At 41.2% G+C, this 23,681-nt stretch overlaps 1 protein-coding gene across 5 annotated transcripts in view; it reads left to right on the forward strand.

Annotated features, from left to right (window-relative positions):
* Positions 1 to 23,681, forward strand: part of LOC126175874 (serine/threonine-protein kinase tousled-like 2) — a 596,427-nt gene that overhangs the window by 241,542 nt on the left and 331,204 nt on the right. For 2 of the 5 annotated variants that reach the window (XM_049922899.1, XM_049922900.1), the window contains exons 3-4: positions 6,547 to 6,648; positions 17,023 to 17,151. The exons of 1 other annotated variant lie outside the window; for it this stretch is intronic. In XM_049922899.1, the coding sequence (XP_049778856.1) occupies positions 6,547 to 6,648; positions 17,023 to 17,151 (231 nt within the window). The remainder of the gene's footprint in view (positions 1 to 6,546; positions 6,649 to 17,022; positions 17,152 to 23,681) is intronic. 2 more of the 5 variants (XM_049922901.1, XM_049922903.1) reach the window with 2 other exon arrangements.

A 23,681-nucleotide genomic window follows, 5' to 3' on the forward strand; every position in this document is an offset into this window, starting at 1 on the left:
ACATAAGAACGATTGCAGCATAGCGTGTTGGCGTCCGCACCCCAGTTGTTTCCAGCAGTCTTGTGAAGTAGATTCACTCGGGAGCCAGCCTTCTTAGATAACTTGATGCACTGTTGTTTGAATGCCAAGGACAGATTCGGTGATTCCTAGATGTATTGCGTTGTAGCTTCGCGGTAGTTTGATCCCGTCGTAAGTCACGTGTAGCTTCCTTTGAGCGTGTTAATTATTTGGATGGAACGTAGCAACTTCAGTCTTATTCGGGTTAGGATGAAGTTTCCATTTATGGCAGCAATCACTCAGTTTCGCCATAGCACTTGTCACCTCGTTCTCAGACTGCATAAGATCGTTACTCTGGAAGGCTAATGGTAGATCTTTCGCTTATAGGATTTTCGTGGAGTCAGGCTCTGGCATTTCGTTGGTGTACGTGTTAAACAGTATGGGGGCCAGAACTGATCCATGAAGTAGAACAGTCCTGAATCTGCTACCTTGTCCTTTAAGGAACACGTTAAAATGCCTGCCAGAGAGCATGTTGTTTCTCAGAAACGCCATCTTTCGACGTGGAATGACTTCAGTAATCCTTGACATCAATCCCTTTGTTCATACAGTGCCATAAGATGCCGTGTGATCCACAAAAACTGCAGCTGGTTTGAGACGTCTTTGAAATCCAGCTTCTACTAGAGTTGTCAACGTTAAGACCTTGTCGCAGCAGCTCCGACATTTCCTGAAGCTACCTCGTTCGACGGGGATGATTTGATCAATGGCTTATTGAATGTGATTTAGGACAAGCCTTTGCAATAGCGTATAGGTCATGCTGAGCAGCGAAACTGGTAAGTAGTGAGAAGCATCGGTTCCGTCTTTGCGTGGCTTCGGGATGGCAATTGCCTTAGCCCTGTTTGAAAAACTAGTAATTTTCCAGTTTTCAAGAGTCCCATTGAAACATTCAGTGAGCCACAATTTTGTTTTACATCCGATTAAGAAACAATGGTTATATGCCATCAAAACCAATTCCTTTAATTACCTGTAATGTATTCAAGACTACATCAAGTTCCTATGAGTAGACTGCATATGTGATTATAGATAGGGTGTTTTATGTAAAATTCATTTCCTTAGTTCGTGTGTGTACCTTGTCTCTCTTACTTTCCGAAATATTCATTTGTCTGGCTGCAACAGAAGTGGCGTTCACATGTCGTGCTTGACAACCTTAGGACTGTACCAGATTTTTTTATAATGTTCCAGTCTTTCTGACTAGAATCATTAGAACAAAGGCGTTTTTCGTTGCGACGGGATCTTCTCATGAAATTTCAACCACCAGTTTACCCTTCGCTTGTGAAAACATTCTGTTGGTACCCACCAACATAGGGAGAATGATCATCACGATAAAATAAGAGAAATCAGGGCTCGCACTGAAAAATTTAAGTGCTCGTTATTCCCGCGTGCCGTTAGAGACTGGAACGATAGAGAGACAGCTTGAAGGTGGTTCATTGAACCCTCTGCCAGGCACCTCATTGTGAATAGCAGAGTGATCACGTTGACGTAGATGTGTAAAGTTGAGTCTTGCCGTTGTGTTATACTATTTTTCTCTTCTGTTCTTACTGGGAGCTCCCAAGAGGTTATCAGCTGTTGTCATTCTGAGATTCCTAATATTTAGCATATAACCCGTCTTATTCTGGAGACCATCTGAGTACGTACTCCTTCCAGAACCACGTGAAATCAATTCCCTTACATTAACTTTAATTGCACCCAGAAATCGTTCATAATTGGGTGGAGTTGGGGGACGGATCCACTTAAAGGTACTATCAAGACCTTCCCGTTTCGCAATTTGAAAAGTCCATCTAGTTTTAGGAACGGACGTGACTAATGGAATATCAGTACAATAATGAAATATGACTGGCGTTTTCTAGCTGTGTGAGAAACACATGATATTCTTTCGTTGCGTCATGTTATTTCTAGAGTTACATAAGATGCACAAATCAGAAGACTAATGTTTTTGCCACTTACAAGATTCAAACGTTCGTGGATCTGTAGCGTTCTATACAAGCTGGAGATTGAACGTTTCCATCCATTCATTTAGAATAGCTTCATGGCTGTTTCTTCCTGATGTCCCCAGACATGACTATTGCTGCTGAAATCACCAGCATACACAGCTGGGTGACTGAAGGACCTGACAGGTGATTTGTGAATATTTACAACAATGATGCCGGCAACCTTTATAGCCAAAACAGACATCTGCTGTTCTGTCTTGGTAAGTTACTTTATTATCAGCTAGACTGGATCTGACATACGTTTCAATGCTGTATTGTTAATTATTTATGGCCCCCAACCGTAACGTATCCGAATATACTTCTTTTCTGTACTCATCTGTGTCATCCTTGATATGAGTCTCCTGTGTCGCTATAAAATTTACAGCATTCTGAAGTACCAGACGTGAGAGATATCGACTCTCAGCAGAGGAAACCAATTCAGTATTCAAGTGACATATCCGAGGGTGAACTGGTGGGTGTTCCGTGTTTGTTTGGTCCATAGACAAGAGTTTCTTTACAAAAATCCCGGACTAAAATAACAAAGGAGCCCTAGAGATTGTTAATTATATAACGCCTATAACCTTGTAATATGGGAAGTGCGATACAGTGCAAAACGTAAAAAGTTTTGTATCATGACTCTGTGCATTAACCTCACGTCTGTGATTTGCCCAGAAACGAAATGAAAGTGAGCTGGCTAATCTGTCGCACTCTTCTACGGGAAAGTGCGCATGAATAGTGCGTCGCTGGTGAGGATTTCACGCAAGTTTCTTGATCTCAGACACTTCTGCGGCGAGCAGAAGCTCACAACCCTCTGTGGTGTTGCACGTAAGTGTACTTGCTCGTCCTTTCGTAGGAGCTCTTCAACTCTTTACTAGCAGTTTCCACAGGGGATATTGTGGGACATTAAGTTCCTCATGTGCAGCCCTCACTACCTCGAGAGGGAATATGGGGTTTATTGCGAGCCGTTTTCAACCAAACTGCGGGAAATCTTTCTCCAGTGCTCTCAGCACTTCACTTCAAGTGGTCTCATTTGCTGACTCGTATTCGGGAGAGTTGTAAACGATCTAAGGGCCTTTGGTAAACATATATGAGTTGTGACCGTATCCCGTCGATTGTTTTCAGTATGGAATCCGCACGTTAATGGGTATAGGCAAGGACGGTATGCCGAAACTGGTGATTATCGAGGAAACAGACACATTTGTGCACCTTTTCGTGATAAAGGAACCGTACGTAGGAAATTGAAACCCGGAAGAGAAGCAGAAACAGGTGTCATTTAATATTCTGTTACCTTTAAATAATCGTTACAACTGCACAGGTAAGAGTACCATCGTCGACTTCCAGCAATAGAAAATTGAGAGAGAAATGGCTGCTCTTTGGCACGGAAATTTTAGCATGTAAACAAGAAATTAGGTAATACATGTATGTGCTAACAGTTTTCTGATTCTTATTAACTCGTTTCTCTTAAAGCCGTACCCTATTCACCACTTCAGATTACTTATTAAAAATGGAAAGACTTGTCGACGAAGTGCAGTGGTCCGTTAATCTGTGAACCTTATTAATTATCTTATATATGTTACATCATACTTCCCTAATTTACTTACATTGGTTGTTCGCTCTGTCTGTTAAAGTCTTCATAATTACTCTGAAATTCACGCTTATGTGCGTGGCATAGGGTTCATCGAACCACTTTCACTATTTTTCTACCGTTCCACTCTTGACAGCGCGCAGCAAACAATGGTTTCTCTATGCGTTGGTGGGTGTCAAAAAAATATTTTTGCATTCGCAAGGGAACGTTGGAGATGGAAATTTCGTGAAAACATGCGTCGCAACGTAAAACGTCTTTGCTTTAATAATTGCCATTGTAACTCGCGTGTCATCCGTGACACACATTCCTCAATTTCGCAGTAATACAAAAAGAGAGTCCCTTCTTTCAACTTTTTCAGTGTCCTCCGCCAATCCTATCTGGTAGTGATCCCATACTCCACAGTAATATTATAGCAGAGAACGCACAAGCATAGTGTAGGCAGTCTCTTTAGCGGATTTGTTGCAATTTCTAAGTGTTCTGCCACTTTGTAAAACGCAATCTTTGATTCACCTTCCCCCCAACATTATCTATGTAATCGTTCCAATGTAAGATGCTTATAATTTTTATACCTAGGTATTCAGTTCAGTTGACAACTTTTAGATTTCTGTGATTTATCGTGTAACCGAAATCTGACGCATTCCCTTCAGTATTCATGTGGATGACCTCATATTTTTCATTATTTAGGGTCAGTTTACACTTTTCGCATCACACACATACCTTGTCTAAATTATTTTGCAAATGTTTTTTATCGTCTATGACCTTCCGTCACTTACTACTTTCTGACAGGAAATCACGAATCCAGTGGCACAACTGAGACGATACTCCCAGACAAGCAGTTTTATTAGAAATAGCTTTTGAGTAACGCTGTCGAAAGCTTCCTAGAAATAAGGAATGTTCGGCATCCCCTTCCTATAGCACAAATTCCTTTACTTTGATTATTCTGCCAGATTTCGAGACAGAATTTCGTTGTGGAGAGTATCAAAAACATCTCGCATTTAAGTTCGCGTTAAATTTCGAGGTTCTATAAAACTTCACCAACCTTGGGGATTTTGCGTTCTTTTAAATTAGGCATGCTTTTTTTCGTTGCTTCAGCAACAGTGTTCTGACCTGTTTTGTGTACCATGGCTGATCAGTTCATCTCTTCTAATTTATTTGGTATAAACTCTCCATTGCTGTCACACTATTTCTTTGAATGTAAGCCAAGTCTTGTCTACGCTTACTTAGTTCAGAAGGAATGTAGGCTGTCTCTTAGGAAAAAGTCAAGCGAATTTTTATCTGATTTTTTAGATGTGCATTTTGCATTTATTTTTATTGGATTTGGATGTTTACGGTATCCACTCTGGGTACCACAGCCTAGTAGTCACTAATCTCTGCACCTGTCATGATGCTTCCTAATTGCTGGGGATTATTTGTTGCTAAAAGGTCAAGCGTGTTTTCACAAACATGTATATTCGAGTGGGCTCCTGAACCTGTTGTTCAAAATAATTTTCGGAAAAAGCATTTGTAAGATTTCGAGCGATGTTTTATGCCTATCACCGACTATAAACGTAAATATCACCAACACATCGGGGATAGATGAAGTCACCACCATATATAATTGTATGAGTGAAGCACCTATTTGACATGACTCACTCTTTTTTGAACTGTTTAGCGACTGCATTTCATGAGTCGGGAGGTGGGTAAAAGGAACAAGTAATCAGTGTAGTCCTGTTGTCAAGTATAATCTTTACCCACACTAACTTACAGGAAACTATGTACTTAAATTTCGTTACAAGATAACTACTTCCAACTGCAACAAACAAACGCAACGCCACCACCACCAAATGTGTTTAGTCTATCCTTTATGAAAGACGCAGGTCAGTTTCGAATGAACTTATCTCCGGCTTTGGACAGTTTACAGTACCTATAACGACTTAGGCTTCAGTGGTGTCTATTAGCGCCCAGAGCTCTGATTCTTTCCCAACACAGGTACTACAGTTTTCTACTCTATGGTTCCTAGATCAGTTCTTGTCCTTTGTTTGACCTGCAGCCTATGACACTGAAACCCTTTTTGTTCTTTCCCGAATAATTAATTTTAAGAGAGTGGAGAACTGGTCCACGAATTCTTCCAGGAATTCAGCTCTTGACAGGTAATTATCGTATCCACTTTAGTGAAACTGTGAAATACGTTATACTAAAGCTCGACCTAGGGCCAGTCGAAAAGAATACCCCCTTTAAGCTGAAGCTACATATAGAGCTGTGGTGGCAATTACATCCCCTCGTCACGTTCCTCATCTCAGAAGACATAAATTGTTATTTTTTGATGATTCGCAGTGTAATTTGTTTATCCGTTTTCTCCGTAATTGTGATACTCCCTTCAGGTCGTAGAATACCATACTTTCGATGTCTCAGTTTTTCATTCGTCTACCCTGATTCACAGACACTCCGCTTCTTAAGCAATTAGAATATGTTTCATAAATTACAACAGCTGGGTTCCATTACTTCATATCTCGTCACAACCACGGGGCCGCTGTCGCGTCTACATCATTTCCGATTACTGTCGTGAGGTTCGTCTCTGGTAAAACCTGAATACATCGTTAGCCGACCTTGAGAGCTTCTAAATTCGGTAACTGATTCTTGCGAAATCCCGCCCGGGAAGCTGTATGGCCGTGGAGTGGCACGACCGTTTGATATGCGTGGAGGCGCTGCAACCTACTTTCTTCTTCCGACTCGCCAGGCGCAGTGAATGATGCGGAGCGCCTAGTTCTTGCGGTGGATGTCATTGACAGCTACACACCTTATTTAAAATACTAGCTGCGTCATTTGTATGGTATTTTCAACGCGCGTCGCTTATTTGTATGTATTTTTTACTAACCACTTAGCACTAGTACAAGTTGACTAACACCATATCTTGCTGTGGCCATGATCATGTTAGTAATTGGTAATGTGTATGTGTGGTAGGGATGTCTGCGGCAGAAATTGCGTTACAAACGACGATCGGACAGAGGAGACCGTCCGAGCTAAGCCCTCAACCGCCTGCCCCTGTTGCTTACGAAGCGGGAGGTAAGTGTACCATCGAATCTGACGATCGCCACACATTGGTGTTCGAAATGTTCGAAACCACAAAGGTATGTTTTCTTTCAAGACTTTATTTGTTAGACGACGTGGAAGTCGCGGCCGCATGCGCACAGAAGAGCGCTCCTGTCCCCATTTTCGCCGTTCTAGTCGACGTAATTGAGAAGCGTTTCGAACTCTGTATTCGGGTGTCGCCGCTTAGCGTGTCTCCTCGACTTTCGCGCACTGGCGGTGTTTCATGCTATTTCGTTGGCGGTTGAAGAGTTACAAGAGATGTTGTACATCAGTAGTGTTCAGTCCGCCAATGCTTCCATTATGCAGTCTGCTCCAACGCTGTGATTTCCGCAGACGACCACGAAACTCCCGCTGTGGCATACCGTGTAGTTAAAGTTGTCGCTGAAACGTGCCACCGTATACAGATGAATAACTTTATGCAAGGTAGGGAAGAGGCTGGTGGTTCGATCGTATCAGATTTTTCTTCTTTTATACTCAAGGATGGAGCATGAATTCGGATTCATTGTAATACCCGTTGGCTGCGCTACACAATTTGAAATTCTCACCTAAAATCGGACCACTGAACTATGCAGTGAACATCTGTGAGGTAACAGGAATGTTTCTACCGCATCCTGCAGTTTCAGATCCCGATACATTAACATACGCAGTCGGAAGTGTTACGTTTGACTTTCTTAGCACTGGATCTTTTACTGTTTGTCTCTTAGAATTAGAATACATCAGTAATGTTACAGATCAAATTCCGAAAAAGTCTCTGAAGGTATTGAAAGCTTTTCACACGTACGACTTGACTATGTACAATATTTCAAATTTCTCCGTGTCACAAAATATTTTCCGAAGCGCTATATTCCGGCTGTACGCTGTATGCCGAGGTAGCATACACGACCCGAATGAAGCTGAAGAAATCAATGATGTGCCGTAATGATTTCATTAAAGAAAATGTTTAAAAAGACATCAAAGCATTTTCCTGAAATACGTAAGGTACTTGGAGCGTTTTACAATCAGAGGTACTAGGCAGACAAACGGCGTCAGTTCTTTGAATGTTTAGCCTTCCGCGTCAAATGACTATCAAAGCACAGATGCTCGTGGAACTTGTGTTAACTTTTAAGTGTTATTATCAAGAAATATTTCTTTGGAGAGAGAACAGTGGCATGGCACTCTGCGGTATAATTTTCACCAAGTCCGACAGTGGGACATTCCTTCAAGAAAAATAAACCCAGATTTTATAGCACCTAAATCGCTCTAAAATATTCAAACGCTTGTGTAGATTAGGAGGGGCAACTTAAGTTTTGTTGTTGGTCCTCATTAAGATCGTCCTTCCTGAGGCGAATGGTGGTGTAGTGCGGAAACTACAGGATGACAACTTGAGTGTGACGCAGGTCCAGATAGACGAATTATTGGCAGTCTTATAAACTAGGAGAGAGGTACTGGCGGAAGTAAACCTGTGAGGGTGGCTGAGTTATAAAGAGTATTACCCTCTAAAAGCAAAGTTCCGGGTTAGTGCCCTGGTCCGGCACATGGTTTTAATCCGTCAGGAAGTTACAAGCAGCGCACGCTCTGCTACAGAGTGAAAAATTATTTCCAGGTAATTTTACCTGCACACATGTACAGTTTAGGTAAATCTATATTAAAATGTAGGTCTGCTTTAACAGCTGTTCAGAGATGGAAATGGACCGCCGAAGGCAATTCTTCTTCTTCTTAATTTCACTTTGGCCTTGGGGACCATATTAATTCTCTACATTCCTCCACCAATCACTTCTGTTCCAGGATTTCGTGACCTATTTTCCTTTCCTCCAATGTGGTCCGCGGCATTCCACTGATCCTGAGAATGGTACTCGCGGTAGTCTTTCGTCTTCCATCCTAGTCAGGTATATTGTCCACATTAGCCTTCCTCCTTCATCCTCCGGCCAACATCAGCTTGTAAGTACAGCTGTGCCAGTTCCTAGTTTTTTGGTATCCTCCAGTCCAGTAAGGGGGACCAAATATTTTCCGTTACACCTTTCTCACTAAGATCGGCAGGTTTGTTCATCTGTTTCCAGACCCATATAGAGAGTTATCGGGAGAATTACCCTGTTACAGTCTGATTTTAAAACTTCTTGAAACAGCTCTACTGCACAGCACATTCTGTAAAGCAAAGTATGTGTTATTTGCTGCTGCTATTCTTGCCTTACAAGGGAATACTAAAAGAGGGGGCGTATTTCGCTGTGTTGTTATGTGAATCACGTTATAAATTTGAATACACGTTTCATTACTTATTTCTGAGATTTTCGAAGTAAATCACAAACTTGTAACGTGTGTGTGTGTGTGTGTGTGTGTGTGTGTGTGTGTGTGTGTGTGTGTGTGTGGGTGTGGGGGGGGGGGTCAAAATCATCCGTCCAAGACTATGCCGTTTTTTCATTCTCATGAAAGGGCTCGATTGTAGAGATCCAAACGTTTTTACTTAAGTTAGATCCAGTATTTGGTTTCAAATTCGGAAACCGTCTCCTGCGTAAATAACCGAATGTTTTCTTGCAGTGACATTTGTTTCGAAAGAATGAAACAAATAGGGGTATGTTGAAAATATCTCTTTTTACCACTTGTAATATACACCATTCAGTTGATTATGAATCAAGGGACATGCATAACGAAATTACATTAGTAACTCAATTTCGAAGCCGTTACTTTTTCTTGAAGTGGGGCGTTCTACAACGGACACTCTACAGGTTAGAGTATACGGTTCGTATTTAGGATAAACACGTTTGGGGCTTCTGCCGACGTTCCTCACTTTTCCTAATTAGTCTATAGCATGCTGTCGGCACCTCGTCTTTGTCATCTCGATACATTTGTTAATAAAGGAAATGATTTTCCTGTATTAGTCCGCGATCATTGCGAAAATTTTGTGAATAAAACCATCTAGGTTGCTATTAGAATTTTCTTTATTTATTACGCCGATTCGACTACTGCCATCATCGAGAATTTGCAGTGAAGATTAGAGCAACATAAAAAACGACAAACGCCTGTGGGATATGACCGGTAATTAGTAAAATAATTTATAAAGCCGTCGAAAACCTCTATGGTAAGTATGTCCATACTGCTAGAAATAATGTGAAACATTTAGATACGTACAAAACATGTATTCAGTACAGTGTAGTCGTCAGGATATGGGACAGTCTGAGCAGCAATCTCCTTTCTCACAGGAGGGTAGTCGTCTATATAGTCTGTCGCGTTTTCTTGTAATACATATTACTTCTCGTGAAGGGGTAAACAACGCTTAGTTTCTAGCGTTGCAACTCACCTTATTCATTCCGACCCATAACTGTGAAAACATTGACGTAAAAATAGCTTTAACGCTAATGGCGAAATCGTTAGGTTTTCGTTGTGCAACTCTCGAATATGATTACTACCTTTTTGACTACAGTTTATCTTATCAAGACTTCCACATAATTGCGGAAAAGCTCTCTACAGACACACACTACGAGAATTCATGACAAACATGGTCAGCGCTGATATTGGCAAGCCACCATATTTTGACCATACCCTGATAGCCAGCCGAGGTGGCCGAGCGGTTCTAAGCGCTACAGTATGGAACCGCGCGACCGCTACTGTCTCAGGTTCGAATCCTGCCTCGGGCATGGATATGTGTGATGTCCTTAGGTTAGTTAAGTTTAAGTAGTTCTAAGTTCTAGGGGACTGATGACCTCAGATGTTTAAGTCCCATAGTGTTCAGAGCCATTTGAACCATACCCTGATAGCGTGTGCGGTTCCTTGTCGGGTTGTCAGAGCAAAACACCGCATATCTTTCTCTCTCAATTTGCTAGAAAAACCTTAATAATGTCTTACGTGCCATAAGACGTGCCAGTTCACTTAATTTAAGACATTGAGCAGAGAGTACCCAATATTTACCTTAAAAACTCTGTGTGTTTCCTGGACCATATTAAGGCTTTGCACTCATTTCTTCGTAAATGGTGTGTTCGAATAAAAGTTAACATAATTGTAACAAGAGCTGTAATTGTTAGAAATCTCTTTCAGATCTGTATTTCCACATGTGATACGATCAAAAATTGTTGCCGAGATCGTGGCTTAATCTTGAGGTTGTCTTTATTTTAATTTGGGAGCAGAAGTCCGTTGCTGCATTTAGAGTATGCGAACTGTGCTGAGCTGAAGCGTGGCTGCTGCTGTGAGCGACAATGAACTGGGTCAAATCCTGCGTCGCGCAATCCTGTCACAGGAGCTCGCCAGTCTCCTCGCGTTGCTGAACACGGTTGGGCTGTTCGTGATGCAGGTTTCGTAGCGCTTAGTACTAGATGCCAGGCACTGTCTTTATTGGTGCAGTTCGTATTGCTGTTTAGCTTTGTCGGGTGGAAGGAAAGCTAGAAGCTGAAGGGTGAACGTAAAACCGTAAGGCATAGTAAGCTGGTAAATCGCCTAGGATTTCATTTGCCTATACCGAAAAGCACTTTTCGTTTGAGAACTGAGAATGGTTCCACTTAAGAGTAACTTTTTGTATAGGTTACTTTAACAAGTGCGTGTAACGTATGAAGTCGTGCTTATGTTGCCGAGGACAGCAAGATGGAGAAAGAAGTGGGCAAAACCCAGTGGTTATACACAAAAAAAGCTCACGAAACACCAAGGATTCAGAGTTTAGAACCTACTGTCATCACCCCATGAGACGCTGTGAATGATTTCGGATTTAATCCAAGATATGGGTACAAAGAATTTTACAGTGCCGTTTAATTCTTTCCATTCCTTGCGACATATCGCTCACGAAAATTTCTTAACCACCACTGTCCGAATAGGCCTTCGCTTGGTCAAGTGGTGTTAGACTACTTGGGGACTTTTCCTACATCGAATACTGCGAATACTGAGAGGGGTATTTAAATGGTCAAATTCAGGAACTATGTTTATAGAAAAAAAACTCTTTAATGACCAAATCTTCTTCTTTCATTTCAAGGCGTGGGCATTGGCCCATTCCAAAACAAAAAAAAAATTATCAAAACTGTTTTCTTCATCTCTTACTGGCCATCCATATCCTATTTCCAGTTCGTTTGGAATGAAGTGCTTGCCATGGCAGGCGTTCGCATGACATCCTTTTGATGTGGTCATGCGATTTTCTGTAGTGTCTAATTTCTTCTGTCGTGTCTATGGCTAGTTACTGTCTTATATCTTAATTCCGCGCTCAGTCCCGTAGCATTAAACTTAGAAGTGGCCTCAGAAATCTCAGCTCTGCTGCTTAATTTCTTCGTTCATTTCTCTTTCTTAGGGCCCAGGTTTCAGTACGATACCTAAGAGCATGCTTAGCAAACACGTGTATTCATAGTGTTTTCTCCTTCCCCATAATTGTACGTAGATATCTCCTTACACACACACACACAGCATTATATCCCTGTGTATTCTGAACCACATCTGAACTAATTTTGTACATTGATATCTTTGTCCTGAAGTATTTAAAAGATTTTACCTGTTTGCTTACTTTATTATTTATCATTATTTTTTATTTATTTACACGCACAACCATTTGATAATTTTGTAAAGCGTTATTGAATTCAGACACACATTTTTGTAAAGCCTGCCAGATGTAATAGACTTTACAAGCATCCTTCAAAATGGACAGTGCCCTGCAATTTGAGCATCCTTTTTTAACCCTTTTCTTGTGTATCCTTAAAATTCTTGCTACCTTCCATTCGTCTGGGATTTTTCCGAAGCAATAAATTTCATTCAACAACTGCACAAATAACTTTTTCCATTTAACACTGGTGCATTTTATAAGTTCCAGATTTATTCCATCTGTACATTTAGCCATTCTGTTCCTGACCTCCTTTAAACTACTTTTCAAGTCTGTCATCGTGATTGTATCGTAATCTCCAACATTCAAAGTATTGTTATAGTAGGGCTCATCTTCCTTCCTGCTTGTAGTACAGCAACTATTTCTTTCATGGTATTCTGTCTGTGCTTTGTTATTGATTTCACTACGAAAATTTTGAATACTACGAATCCAAACTTTTGAGTGTTAGTTAAATCATATTCTAGTTATTTAGCAGTACTTACCCAGCTATCTTTATTTGGTTGTCTAGCACATCAACTTTCGTATTTATTGTTACCAAAAAGAGGAGCTAAGTAGTAAGTACCAATGCAGCAGTTTCAAACTAGCAGTTTCTGTCTGTTCCATCGTACTCATCCTTATCTGTGCCCGCTTAATGCTATTAATCCCCAGAAATATGTTTACTGAACCTGGAAAACTTTAGTTTCTCCACTGAACGTGAAGTTGTTGCCGTCGAATGCGTTTCGAAAAACCGGCAGGAAACAGTTAAATCATTAATGTAAAAGAAACGATACACACAGCATAACACTTTATTGAGAGTACGGCATGTTGCTGTAAGGATAACACAGTTTCGATTGAACCAGTTGACAAGGCACAGAGGTGGTTTTTGAAGATAAATAGCTATTTTGAAGTTTGTTTCGTTTCCAAATTAAAAGTAATTTGTGGTTGAAATGAAATGAATGCGCATATTACGTGCCTCAAGATTAGGCTGTTGTTATGAATCGAAAAACATTCGTTCTTAACTAAATGGATCCCACTCTAGCAACATTCTAAACAACTCAACGAGTTCAGTAGAACAGTGTATCTTCCACAAGCAAATACGCCATATTTAAAATTAGTTTTTCTGAAGACGGAATGTCGAAAGAGCAATGTTGCATCGGTCCAGCTGGCACACACGTCTCTCTCTCTCTCTCTCTCTCTCTCTCTCTCTCTCTCTCTCTCTCTCTCTGTCGCTTTTTTGAGACTAACAGTTATGTGTTGAATCCCCTCAGTGAGGTCGGCAGAGGAGCAGTTGTTCTCCAGTTCTCATCGGTGGAATACTGTAAATGGCGAAAATGCAGTGTCGTTTGACACCAACTCCGGACAATAATGTTTTGTGTTGAATCTCTCTAGTAATGTACATATCTTTTACTTCTATTTAAATTCCATGTTTGTTAACAATAAACTTTATTATCAACAAGACCACCTCCGTAGCCGAATGGTTGGCTTTGCTGCCGTCGGTGCGAAAGATGCCGGTTTCGACTACCGGAACCACCCCGTATTTTCCAGAGGTAGTTAGGTCTGGGACGTGACACACACTGCCTCGTGAGGCCGAATTAGGAGCTGCTTGATTAAAGAAACAGCGGCATCATCACAACTCGTCTACTGGTAATAACAAATGGAGAGATTAACGACGTGTTGATCACACATGTCCCGCGATCTTGTAGGCAGCAGTTGGCGATTGGGAACACGCGTGATACCAAATCAGTGAATGATGTTTTAACGTTTTATTTATTAACAAATAGAAGTGTTAACAAATAATGAATCTTAATTATTTAATGGATGTAATAACTAAAGTATGAAAATCTAGTCCACAATAAATTAAAATTTGGTACAAAAATGCGAAACGTCAAATAGAAAATAAAATACTTAAAATACTTCTTATATATAGAGATTGAACAATATTGGTGATGCACACGTCCTTTTAATTTAACAAAAGCATATTTGACGTGCCTGTATGAAACTTTGTTTTCGGTAATTAAATATAAAATGTTATTTTCGCTGAAAATTACGATCCAGGTTTGTTAATATTCCTATTTGGTACTAAATATGGATTTAAAATGAAAGTAAACAAACATGCTACTAGAAAGATTCGAACCAACCACTTTACGACTGCAATCTTTTAACGCTGTGTTTTCATTCACCACGGAATATGTTAGTAAACCAATAATGTTTTATGCTTAACAGCGTTCAGAAATATTCTAATCTTCAAAGGCTGTTTCTTGAGTTTTTTGAGAATTCTGTAGTACTGCGTTACGAAACAGACGACGTGCACAGATCTTCCGATCTTAAAGTTCGATGAAAATGGAAGAGGACCTGTTCGTAAGGGTCCGCTTGTGAAATTAAGTCACTAGGCTTAATAACTGGCGAATTTTATTTTATTATGATCAGCACCTCTCTTCTAACCTGGATGTCCTGTTGCTATGTTTCGTAACAATCATCTCAGATTTTTCATCGGTGGTTAATCTAAAGAGAGGAAGAGATCAGCAAATCAAATAAGAAACATTGAGAGCTATTTCAAAGCCGTAGTCCTGCATAATACATTTTGGTATTCATATGATACTTTCTGGTACTCATATGATACTTTCTGGTACTCCATGTCATGTAATGTTTTGCTTTTTATGGTGGTAAAGGTTAATTTACGGTACTCTTGACGTGCACCGTTTTCTTTTCGAAGTTATGGTTAAGACACAAAAAGTGGAAGTTGTAAATTCGAATACAGCTAATGTGAAGGAGAACTCCAGTGGATTATACTCTGGAGAAACCGAGTCATTATATTTACGGCTTCTATCATTCAATCCATCGGGAAGTTTTACAGAGACGGTGGACTCTGTTGACGTTGTTAGGTTGTAAATAAGTATAATTATCTTCAGGTATTGAGCGCATTACAATTCACATGGAAAGTACAATTTGTCTAGATGTCCGAACGGGAACTTCCGAGCTCTGATCAGAGTAATTTGACAGAAGCCATTCGGAGGAGGAGAATCTCCAGACACCAAGAATTGTCAGTGTTAAAAGTGGATTATGTACGGTTTTTTCCATCTATGTTGTCACTATTATAGTAGGTACGTACCTAGCCACCAGCAAGGTTGAACCACCTGAAGATGTCGGACAGTTGCTCCGAAGAAATATTGTGGAGTTTGCACTAGGTGATCCGGCGGCAAACCCGTGAAGACTATTTACAACACATCTGCCGGGAAAGCTTGAAGAGTCACATACATGTTGTTGTTAAAGTAGACAAAAAGACGTTAACGAGAAATGAAAAGGAAAACGCGTTGGAACTTTACAGTTGTGAAAAAGGAGCACAACAAAAAAGAAACCTGTTAGAGGATGTTAGAAATTGCCAAAGAATGATTATTATCTGCAATCTGTAAAAATGGACATTCAACTTCGTAAACTTAAGAAAGAAAAAAAAAAAAACGAAGAAACATGTTGGTCCACATTGTTACTTTCGTGTACCGTGGATGATGATGATGATGATGATGATGATGATGATAACTCGAAAGGTGGTGATAAATAAATATGTGATACAGATTTTACCGTAATAATTTCAGTTGCGAAAAAATTTTGCTTGGCCTCTGCTCAGATATATAGTTTTATCAGTGATGTTCGGTCTGTCTTATGCTATATACGTAAGGCCAACGACCACATCATATTTATACGAGCATAATTAGTCCCAATAACAATACTATGAGAATCAGCTCTTTCGTAAGTCAAGATGAATTCGATAGTCTCGTGAGAACTATGACCCAAGGGCCGCTGATCAGCCTAAATTCCGTGCTTATGCTGTTCCAGCAGTTGTGTGCAGCCTTCCCCAAAGCTGATATATGGCTCTGTAACGACACTGGTATGTATTGTACAAGAACAACTGCCACCACATCCCAAGAAAAACGGAAAAGTAAAATCTTTACGGTAGCTAGTTCAGTTACAGTGACCCAAAAAACACGCGAGTGACAATCTCCCCATAATTATTGCGCCCCTTTTCGCTCAATTTCCTATTTCCCTATTTCATCTTGCTGTCAGACACAAGAAATATTAGCCCTTCGAAACAAACTTTCATAGCGCTTGATTTTTCTGTGAAGCTAATTTGAGTTACAACATTAAGTTGCCGTATTACTCTGTCTAAATCTGATCAGAGTCTGGTTGTTTTTGTCGCCGTCGTCATCGTTGTTGTTTTGACCGTTGTTGTATAGTCTCTTTTTGGTGGTGGTCGTCGTTCTATTTTGTTGTTGTTTTATGGTGATCGTCATTGTTTTGTTGTTGAAGTATTTGTGGTGGTGGTGGTGGTGGTGGTGGTGGTGGTGGTGGTGGTCGTCGTCGTCGTCGTCTGATGATGATGGTCTTCTCTTCCTTCGTCACCAGCCATGCCCGGATGTATTTATTTTTTTCATTCGTATAGCTCAAAATAGTGTCTATAGTGTTAGCAAAACGTTATTCTACAGTGCGTCTTCGGTTCGAAATCACAAGGTTCTAGGATTTATTGAAAATTTCACAGATTGAAGGTAAAATAGATAATTGAGCACTGAAGTGTAAAGTGTTTCCTCCTAAAACTTCCCCAATTTGAACGTACTGACACATTTCGCTGCCTTCGTGCGTTTTAATCTGTATCAAGATAACAGAGCCTATCCTTGTGCACTGAGTCCCAACATTCACATTCCCAGAAATGGCCGATTATCTGAAAAGAGTGGGAGGCAAGAGAGGAACTATGTAAAAGAATGTGGTTATTGGTCCGCTGTTATCTGCGTTAACGACAAACTGTAATACTGGCGTTTCTTATCTTTCTTTCTTTGCAGTAACTGCCGTCCTCGGGGCGAAAATCAACGACGTCCACACGTCGCTATCCAACCTGGGATTCAACCGCAGCAGCACACTGGAAAACATTTCGCCTAAAACATCGAGAGGGGCGGCCCGGTTATATCGCGGTAGGCGTCGTGAACACGTGGACCTCAAAGTCCCGCTACACGTAGACCTAACACTGCCTGCCGATTTTCCTCCTACACGAAGCTCCTACCATTACTGAGCTTCTCATTGCGTGACACATTTTTATATTTCAAATTTTAATTTCTTCTATTCTTGAATAATTAGAAGCAAATAGAAAATATTCTTTGCTTTTCCCGTAAATCTTCCTGCTGCACTTTGATTTTTGCGTAGGTGTTGAGTCTCTTCTGTAGGTCTCGTTACTTTCCTTTTAACACAGTAGTATTACCAGCTCCGAATTGTCCTTTGCCTGCTCTGTGGCCTTTCTTTATTGCACGCATTTTTTGTTGATGCCTCTATAATTTTCCGGTGTAACAGCTGCAGCTTGTAAGGTGTATGCTTTTATTTTGGCAGTAATTTTTATCAGCGGAATGTAACTGTGTTTCTGATATATAGCGACACTGGTCCTTAATGGTAATTACGTTAATCTGCTCGCAGAGTTCCAAGCACTAAATAGCCATATACGTCAACAGTACAGGTAAGCACAATCATTTTATTACAAATAGTTGTGTACCATGGTCAGTACCACAAAACGGAAGCTTAGCGAAGATGCACTGCGTCTATGGAAAAGGATGAGCGTGCCGTAGCGAGTGAATTTGATTTTGTGTGTCATCACAGAAATCAGACTTTTAAACATTTTATCGACGATGACGTAGTTTACGTCTCAGCCAAACGCGTAGTTCTTGGAAACGCCGAATAATGACAGAATCCCAATAAATACTGCAACGTATTAGCGATAGTTAGTAGGACATTTAAAATTCCACTGTGAAACAAATTTTGAACAGGTTGTTCGAATGGTCAAGTTTAGTTTTTAAAGACTATATTTAGTTGGCGCAAGAGTGAACGAATACAATTTTGAAGGCTATCATGATATGTTGAGTTTGTTGATGCCAAGAGGTTAAAGTGCAAAATCAACTGCTGATTGAGGTGGTTCGACTATTGTTATATAGTGTCGTCGAACATTAATTGCACAAGTGACGACAACACAGAAGAATCTTTTTCTATAAAATAGATCTGCCAAGAGTCCTCTAGACTCCAACGCCAAGGGTAAAGATACCGTGTCCATGTCAGTTGCCGAAGATAGGAATATGCGTGGATCGTAATTGTGTGCACTGTGGCTCATACTACGTGGTCTGTTGAGTCGCTGTATGTACTGTGTCCAAGAAGTTGAAGAGTACTTGAGTAAAGATTCTTGTTATAAAATGTGAAAGCTAACCTCTGATAAATTATATGCCACTACCGTACTCTTACTATTAATCTTAAACGATTGTTTCCTTGATAGTGTGTGTGACCCTATGAAGCATAAGTTAATACTCTAATACACATGTTATTTACTGGTATTAATTCTGTCCTTTAAGATTTGTGTTCACCATTAAACGCTGCTCCAGACCTTCAGTCAGCATGATACCCCTCTCACACCTGTCGGGCAATTGTGTGTGGCACATTCAAGGTCACAAGGTAACATGATACCCATCAGGTGTCCGCCCAATCATCTTGGACAATTATGTGACAAAAACAGCAGATAAATGAAGGTCACCCATCTACTATGGGGTTCTAGCCCAGATACTGTTGGAAGATAAGGTTACACAGATCTAGGCGAAAAGGATGGCATAAAAAGGCGGTAAATCCTACAACCCCCCCCCCTCCCAAATCCCACATTGATCAAGGCCAGTAGGAAGACAATAAGCTGGCGGAAAACTTTCTGCCCTCCTCAGAAGAGAAGTTGTGTGAGCCTCGTCATTTGTGCTCTGTGCATTGTAGTGAAAAGATCAGATTTGTTTGGGATCCGCGTGTCGGTTTTTCGTAAATAATAATAATAATTGGTCTATAACAAATTCATTTTTGGCTTTTCTTTTTTCTAGCGAGGTGTTTTAGAATGCATGTTTAATTTAAAGTCTGTTAGCAATATATTTTTCTTAGCTGAAACAGTGTTTTACAGTACATTTTTGTTAACATTACTTTTGTACTTTAATAGAAACTTATATGCACACATATACAGGTATATTTACTTGGGAGACGATACGGTAATACTGACTGGGTCGATTAGCAGCAGGTGAAGAAAGGAAAAAAAACCCTCTAAGGTGTACACACTACACATATGCAGCATATACAAAATTTTATATATACCTGTTGTTATTTACAAAAACTCGCAATCCCTGATCTCTACCATCCCTGATTCTTTTTCACTAGCGTGCACAAAGCACAAACGACGAAACTCACACAATGGCTCTGGTGAGAAAGGAGTTGGGAAGCAGGGAGTTTGCCGCCATTTTGCCTTACTACTGGCCTTGATCAAAGTGGAAGGTGGAAGGTTGGATTTCCCGCCCTTATGAGTAGCCCTGTTAACCTACATTACTGGTTGGGGACTTCTTCTTGGATCATTATCTGTGCTAGAACCCGCACAGTGAATGGGTGAAGTCACCCATCCCATTCTCCCGCCATTTTGATGTCATGCAATTGCCGAAGATGCTTGAGCGGACGTGTGACGTATATCAGCTTACATCGTAATGCTGAATGAACCGCACACTACTGCCCGAGAGGCGTAGACGAGGGTAATCATATTACACCATGACCTACAGATAAAATAGTTATCTTCCCTAGAACTCACTGTGCTATCCTAATAACACTCGCTGTAGAGAATTACTAAATTTTGTGTCGGTACTGGTACGCACAGCTTGTCCGCAAGGATTTAGTTGTCTTGCAGGTGTTCATTAGGAAAACTCGGAGGCAGATCCTAAGAATTACTTTACTGGGACGTCATGCATTGTTTGAAGTACTTTTAAGGGCTTCGCGAATACGGCGCGTTACAGCTGTTAATTGTAATTTGAACTACAGCGAGAAAATTTCGGAGATTATTTATACATACATCATGAGTGTTTTGGTATAAGCGACCTGTGGTCTCCAGTGTCTCTTCACGAAGTAATTGAGAAATGAAAATAAAAGAAATGAATCGCAAGCCAACTACAAGAGAGAAAGCATGCAAATAATTGGAACAAATTATGAGATAGGTACTACTTTACACGAAGATTATCACACAAAAAGCACAGACAGAAAACAAACTACCACTAGATGACCAAGTGAATATGAGTAACCACTCAGTGTTTCTCGCGAATACGTGCTGCAAAGTAATTGAATTTCAAAATTGTTAAGGCTTTCGTGGCCACTTGTTGACAAACTGCCTATTGGCTTCTGTCTCGGGTTCTTCGGCCGACGTTCATCTAATGATTTTTCTGACGTTTCGCCAGCACGAGTGGCTGGCATTGTCAAAGCTTCACCCTCCATTGCCGGCAATGGAGGGTGAAGCTTTGACAATGCCAGCCACTCGTGCTGGCGAAACGTCAGAAAAATCATTAGATGAACGTCGGCCGAAGAACCCGAGACAGAAGCCAATAGGCAGTTTGTTAATTGAATTTCGTTTTTTATCTTTGTATCTTTACTGCGCTGAAAATAACAACGACAGTGAGAATGTGGACTATATGCGCTCTACGTCCTGTTTGGTAACAAATTTGTTCCATTCACTCGCAGCAGTTAATGTTAGCAATACTAATGCCCACTTTACTTTTCGGCCTTAAACTTGCATTCAGTACCGCGGGGTTCTGTTTCGGGGTCTGTTTTCGGCATTTGTTTACGATGTAACAATGATACACAGCAGTATGAATAGATTTACGCGTGAAGATCTGACCGATATGCACTCGTATACTGGTTCGCTAAAGGCAGTGAAAGAGCTGCACAACGTTGCTATTCTGAACTGATTCGCAGCGACGACAACTACATCACAGTATTTGTGCCGTACTCTGTGTTACGTGTTATAAGTTTTGATGATGGCATACTTCAGACGTTTGGAGTGTTGCACGGTATTTTCACAGGAACAAAATTGGAGTAACGAAAGGAATTAATTACAACGAAGCGACGAAAGTCATGGGGCACCTAATATCATGTCGGTCCTCCTTTCGTCGGCCATAGTCCAGGAACAGAAGACCAAAGTGCACTCCGTGTGCATACCGGGGGGAGTCATTCCAGATGTGGAAAGGGTCCTTCCGGATGCCATGAAGGGTACAGGGTGCACCCATCTGCAGGTGGTCGCTCATGTCGGCACCAATGATGTGTGTCGCTATGGATCGGAGGAAATCCTCTCTGGCTTCCGGCGGCTATCTGATTTGGTGAAGACTGCCAGTCTCGCTAGCGGGATGAAAGCAGAGCTCACCATCTGCAGCATCGTCGACAGGACTGACTGCGGACCTTTGGTACAGAGCCGAGTGGAGGGTCTGAATCAGAGGCTGAGACGGTTCTGCGACCTTGTGGGCTGCAGATTCCTCGACTTGCGCCATAGGGTGGTGGGGTTTCGGGTTCCGCTGGATAGGTCAGGGGTCCACTACACGCAACAAGCGGCTACACGGGTAGCAGGGGTTGTGTGGCGTGGGCTGGGCGGTTTTTTAGGTTAGATGGCCTCGGGCAAGTACAGAAAGGGCAACAGCCTCAACGGGTGCGGGGCAAAGTCAGAACATGCGGGGACCAAGCAGCAATCGGTATTGTAGTTGCAAACTGTAGAAGCTGCGTTGGTAAAGTACCGGAACTTCAAGCGCTGATAGAAAGCACTGAAGCTGAAATCGTTATAGGTACAGAAAGCTGGCTGAAGCCAGAGATAAATTCTGCCGAAATTTTTACAAAGGTACAGACGGTGTTTAGAAAGGATAGATTGCATGCAACCGGTGGTGGAGTGTTCGTCGCTGTTAATAGTAGTTTATCCTGTAGTGAAGTAGAAGTGGATAGTTACTGTGAATTATTATGGGTGGAGGTTACACTCAACAACCGAGCTAGGTTAATAATTGGCTCCTTTTATCGACCCCCCGACTCAGTAGCATTAGTGGCAGAGCAACTGAGAGAAAATTTGGAATACATTTCACATAAATTTTCTCATAGTCTTAGGTGGAGATTTCAATTTACCGGATATAGACTGGGACACTCAGGTGTTTGGGACGGGTGGTAGGGACAGAGCATCGAGTGACATTATACTGAGTGCACTATCCGAAAATTACCTCGAGCAATTGAACAGAGAACCGACTCGTGGAGATAACGTCTTGGACCTACTGGTAACAAACAGACCCGAACTTTTCGACTCTGTAAGTGCAGAACAGGGAATCAGTGATCATAAGGCCGTTGCAGCATCCCTGAATTTGGAAGTTAATAGGAATATAAAAAAAGGGCGGAAGGTTTATCTGTTTAGCAAGAGTAATAGAAGGCAGATTTCAGACTACCTAACAGATCAAAACGAAAATTTCTGTTCCGACACTGACAATGTTGAGTGTTTATGGAAAAAGTTCAAGGCAATCGTAAAATGCGTTTTAGACAGGTACGTGCCGAGTAAAACTGTGAGGGACGGGAAAAACCCACCGTGGTACAACAACAAAGTTAGGAAACTACTGCGAAAGCAAAGAGAGCTTCACTGCAAGTTTAAACGCAGCCAAAACCTCTCAGACAAACAGAAGCTAAACGATGTCAAAGTTGGCGTAAGGAGGGCTATGCGTGAAGCGTTCGGTGAATTCGAAAGTAAAATTCTATGTACCGACTTGACAGAAAATCCTAGGAAGTTCTGGTCTTACGTTAAATCAGTAAGTGGCTCGAAACAGCATATCCAGACACTCCGGGATGATGATGGCATTGAAACAGAGGATGACAAGCGTAAAGCTGAAATACTAAACACCTTTTTCCAAAGCTGTTTCACAGAGGAAGACCGCACTGCAGTTCCTTCTCTAAATCCTCGCACAAACGAAAAAATGGCTGACATCGAAATAAGTGTCCAAGGAATAGAAAAGCAACTGGAATCACTCAACAGAGGAAAGTCCACTGGACCTGACGGGATACCAATTCGATTCTACACAGAGTACGCGAAAGAACTTGCCCCTCTTCTAACAGCCGTGTACCGCAAGTCTCTAGAGGAACGGAAGGTTCCAAATGATTGGAAAAGAGCACAGGTAGTCCCAGTCTTCAAGAAGGGTCGTCGAGCAGATGCGCAAAACTATAGACCTATATCTCTGACGTCGATCTGTTGTAGAATTTTAGAACATGTTTTTTGCTCGAATATCATGTCGTTTTTGGAAACTCAGAATCTACTATGTAGGAATCAACATGGATTCCGGAAACAGCGATCGTGTGAGACCCAACTCGCTTTATTTGTTCATGAGACCCAGAAAATATTAGATACAGGCTCCCAGGTAGATGCTATTTTTCTTGACTTCCGGAAGGCGTTCGATACAGTTCCGCACTGTCGCCTGATAAACAAAGTAAGAGCCTACGGAATATCAGACCAGCTGTGTGGCTGGATTGAAGACTTTTTAGCAAACAGAACGCAGCATGTTGTTATCAACGGAGAGACGTCTACAGACGTTAAAGTAACCTCTGGTGTGCCACAGGGGAGTGTTATGGGACCATTGCTTTTCACAATATATATAAATGACCTAGTAGATAGTGTCGGAAG

Source organism: Schistocerca cancellata, chromosome 3 (genome assembly GCF_023864275.1).
Source record: "Schistocerca cancellata isolate TAMUIC-IGC-003103 chromosome 3, iqSchCanc2.1, whole genome shotgun sequence".
NCBI classification, from domain to species: domain Eukaryota; kingdom Metazoa; phylum Arthropoda; class Insecta; order Orthoptera; family Acrididae; genus Schistocerca; species Schistocerca cancellata.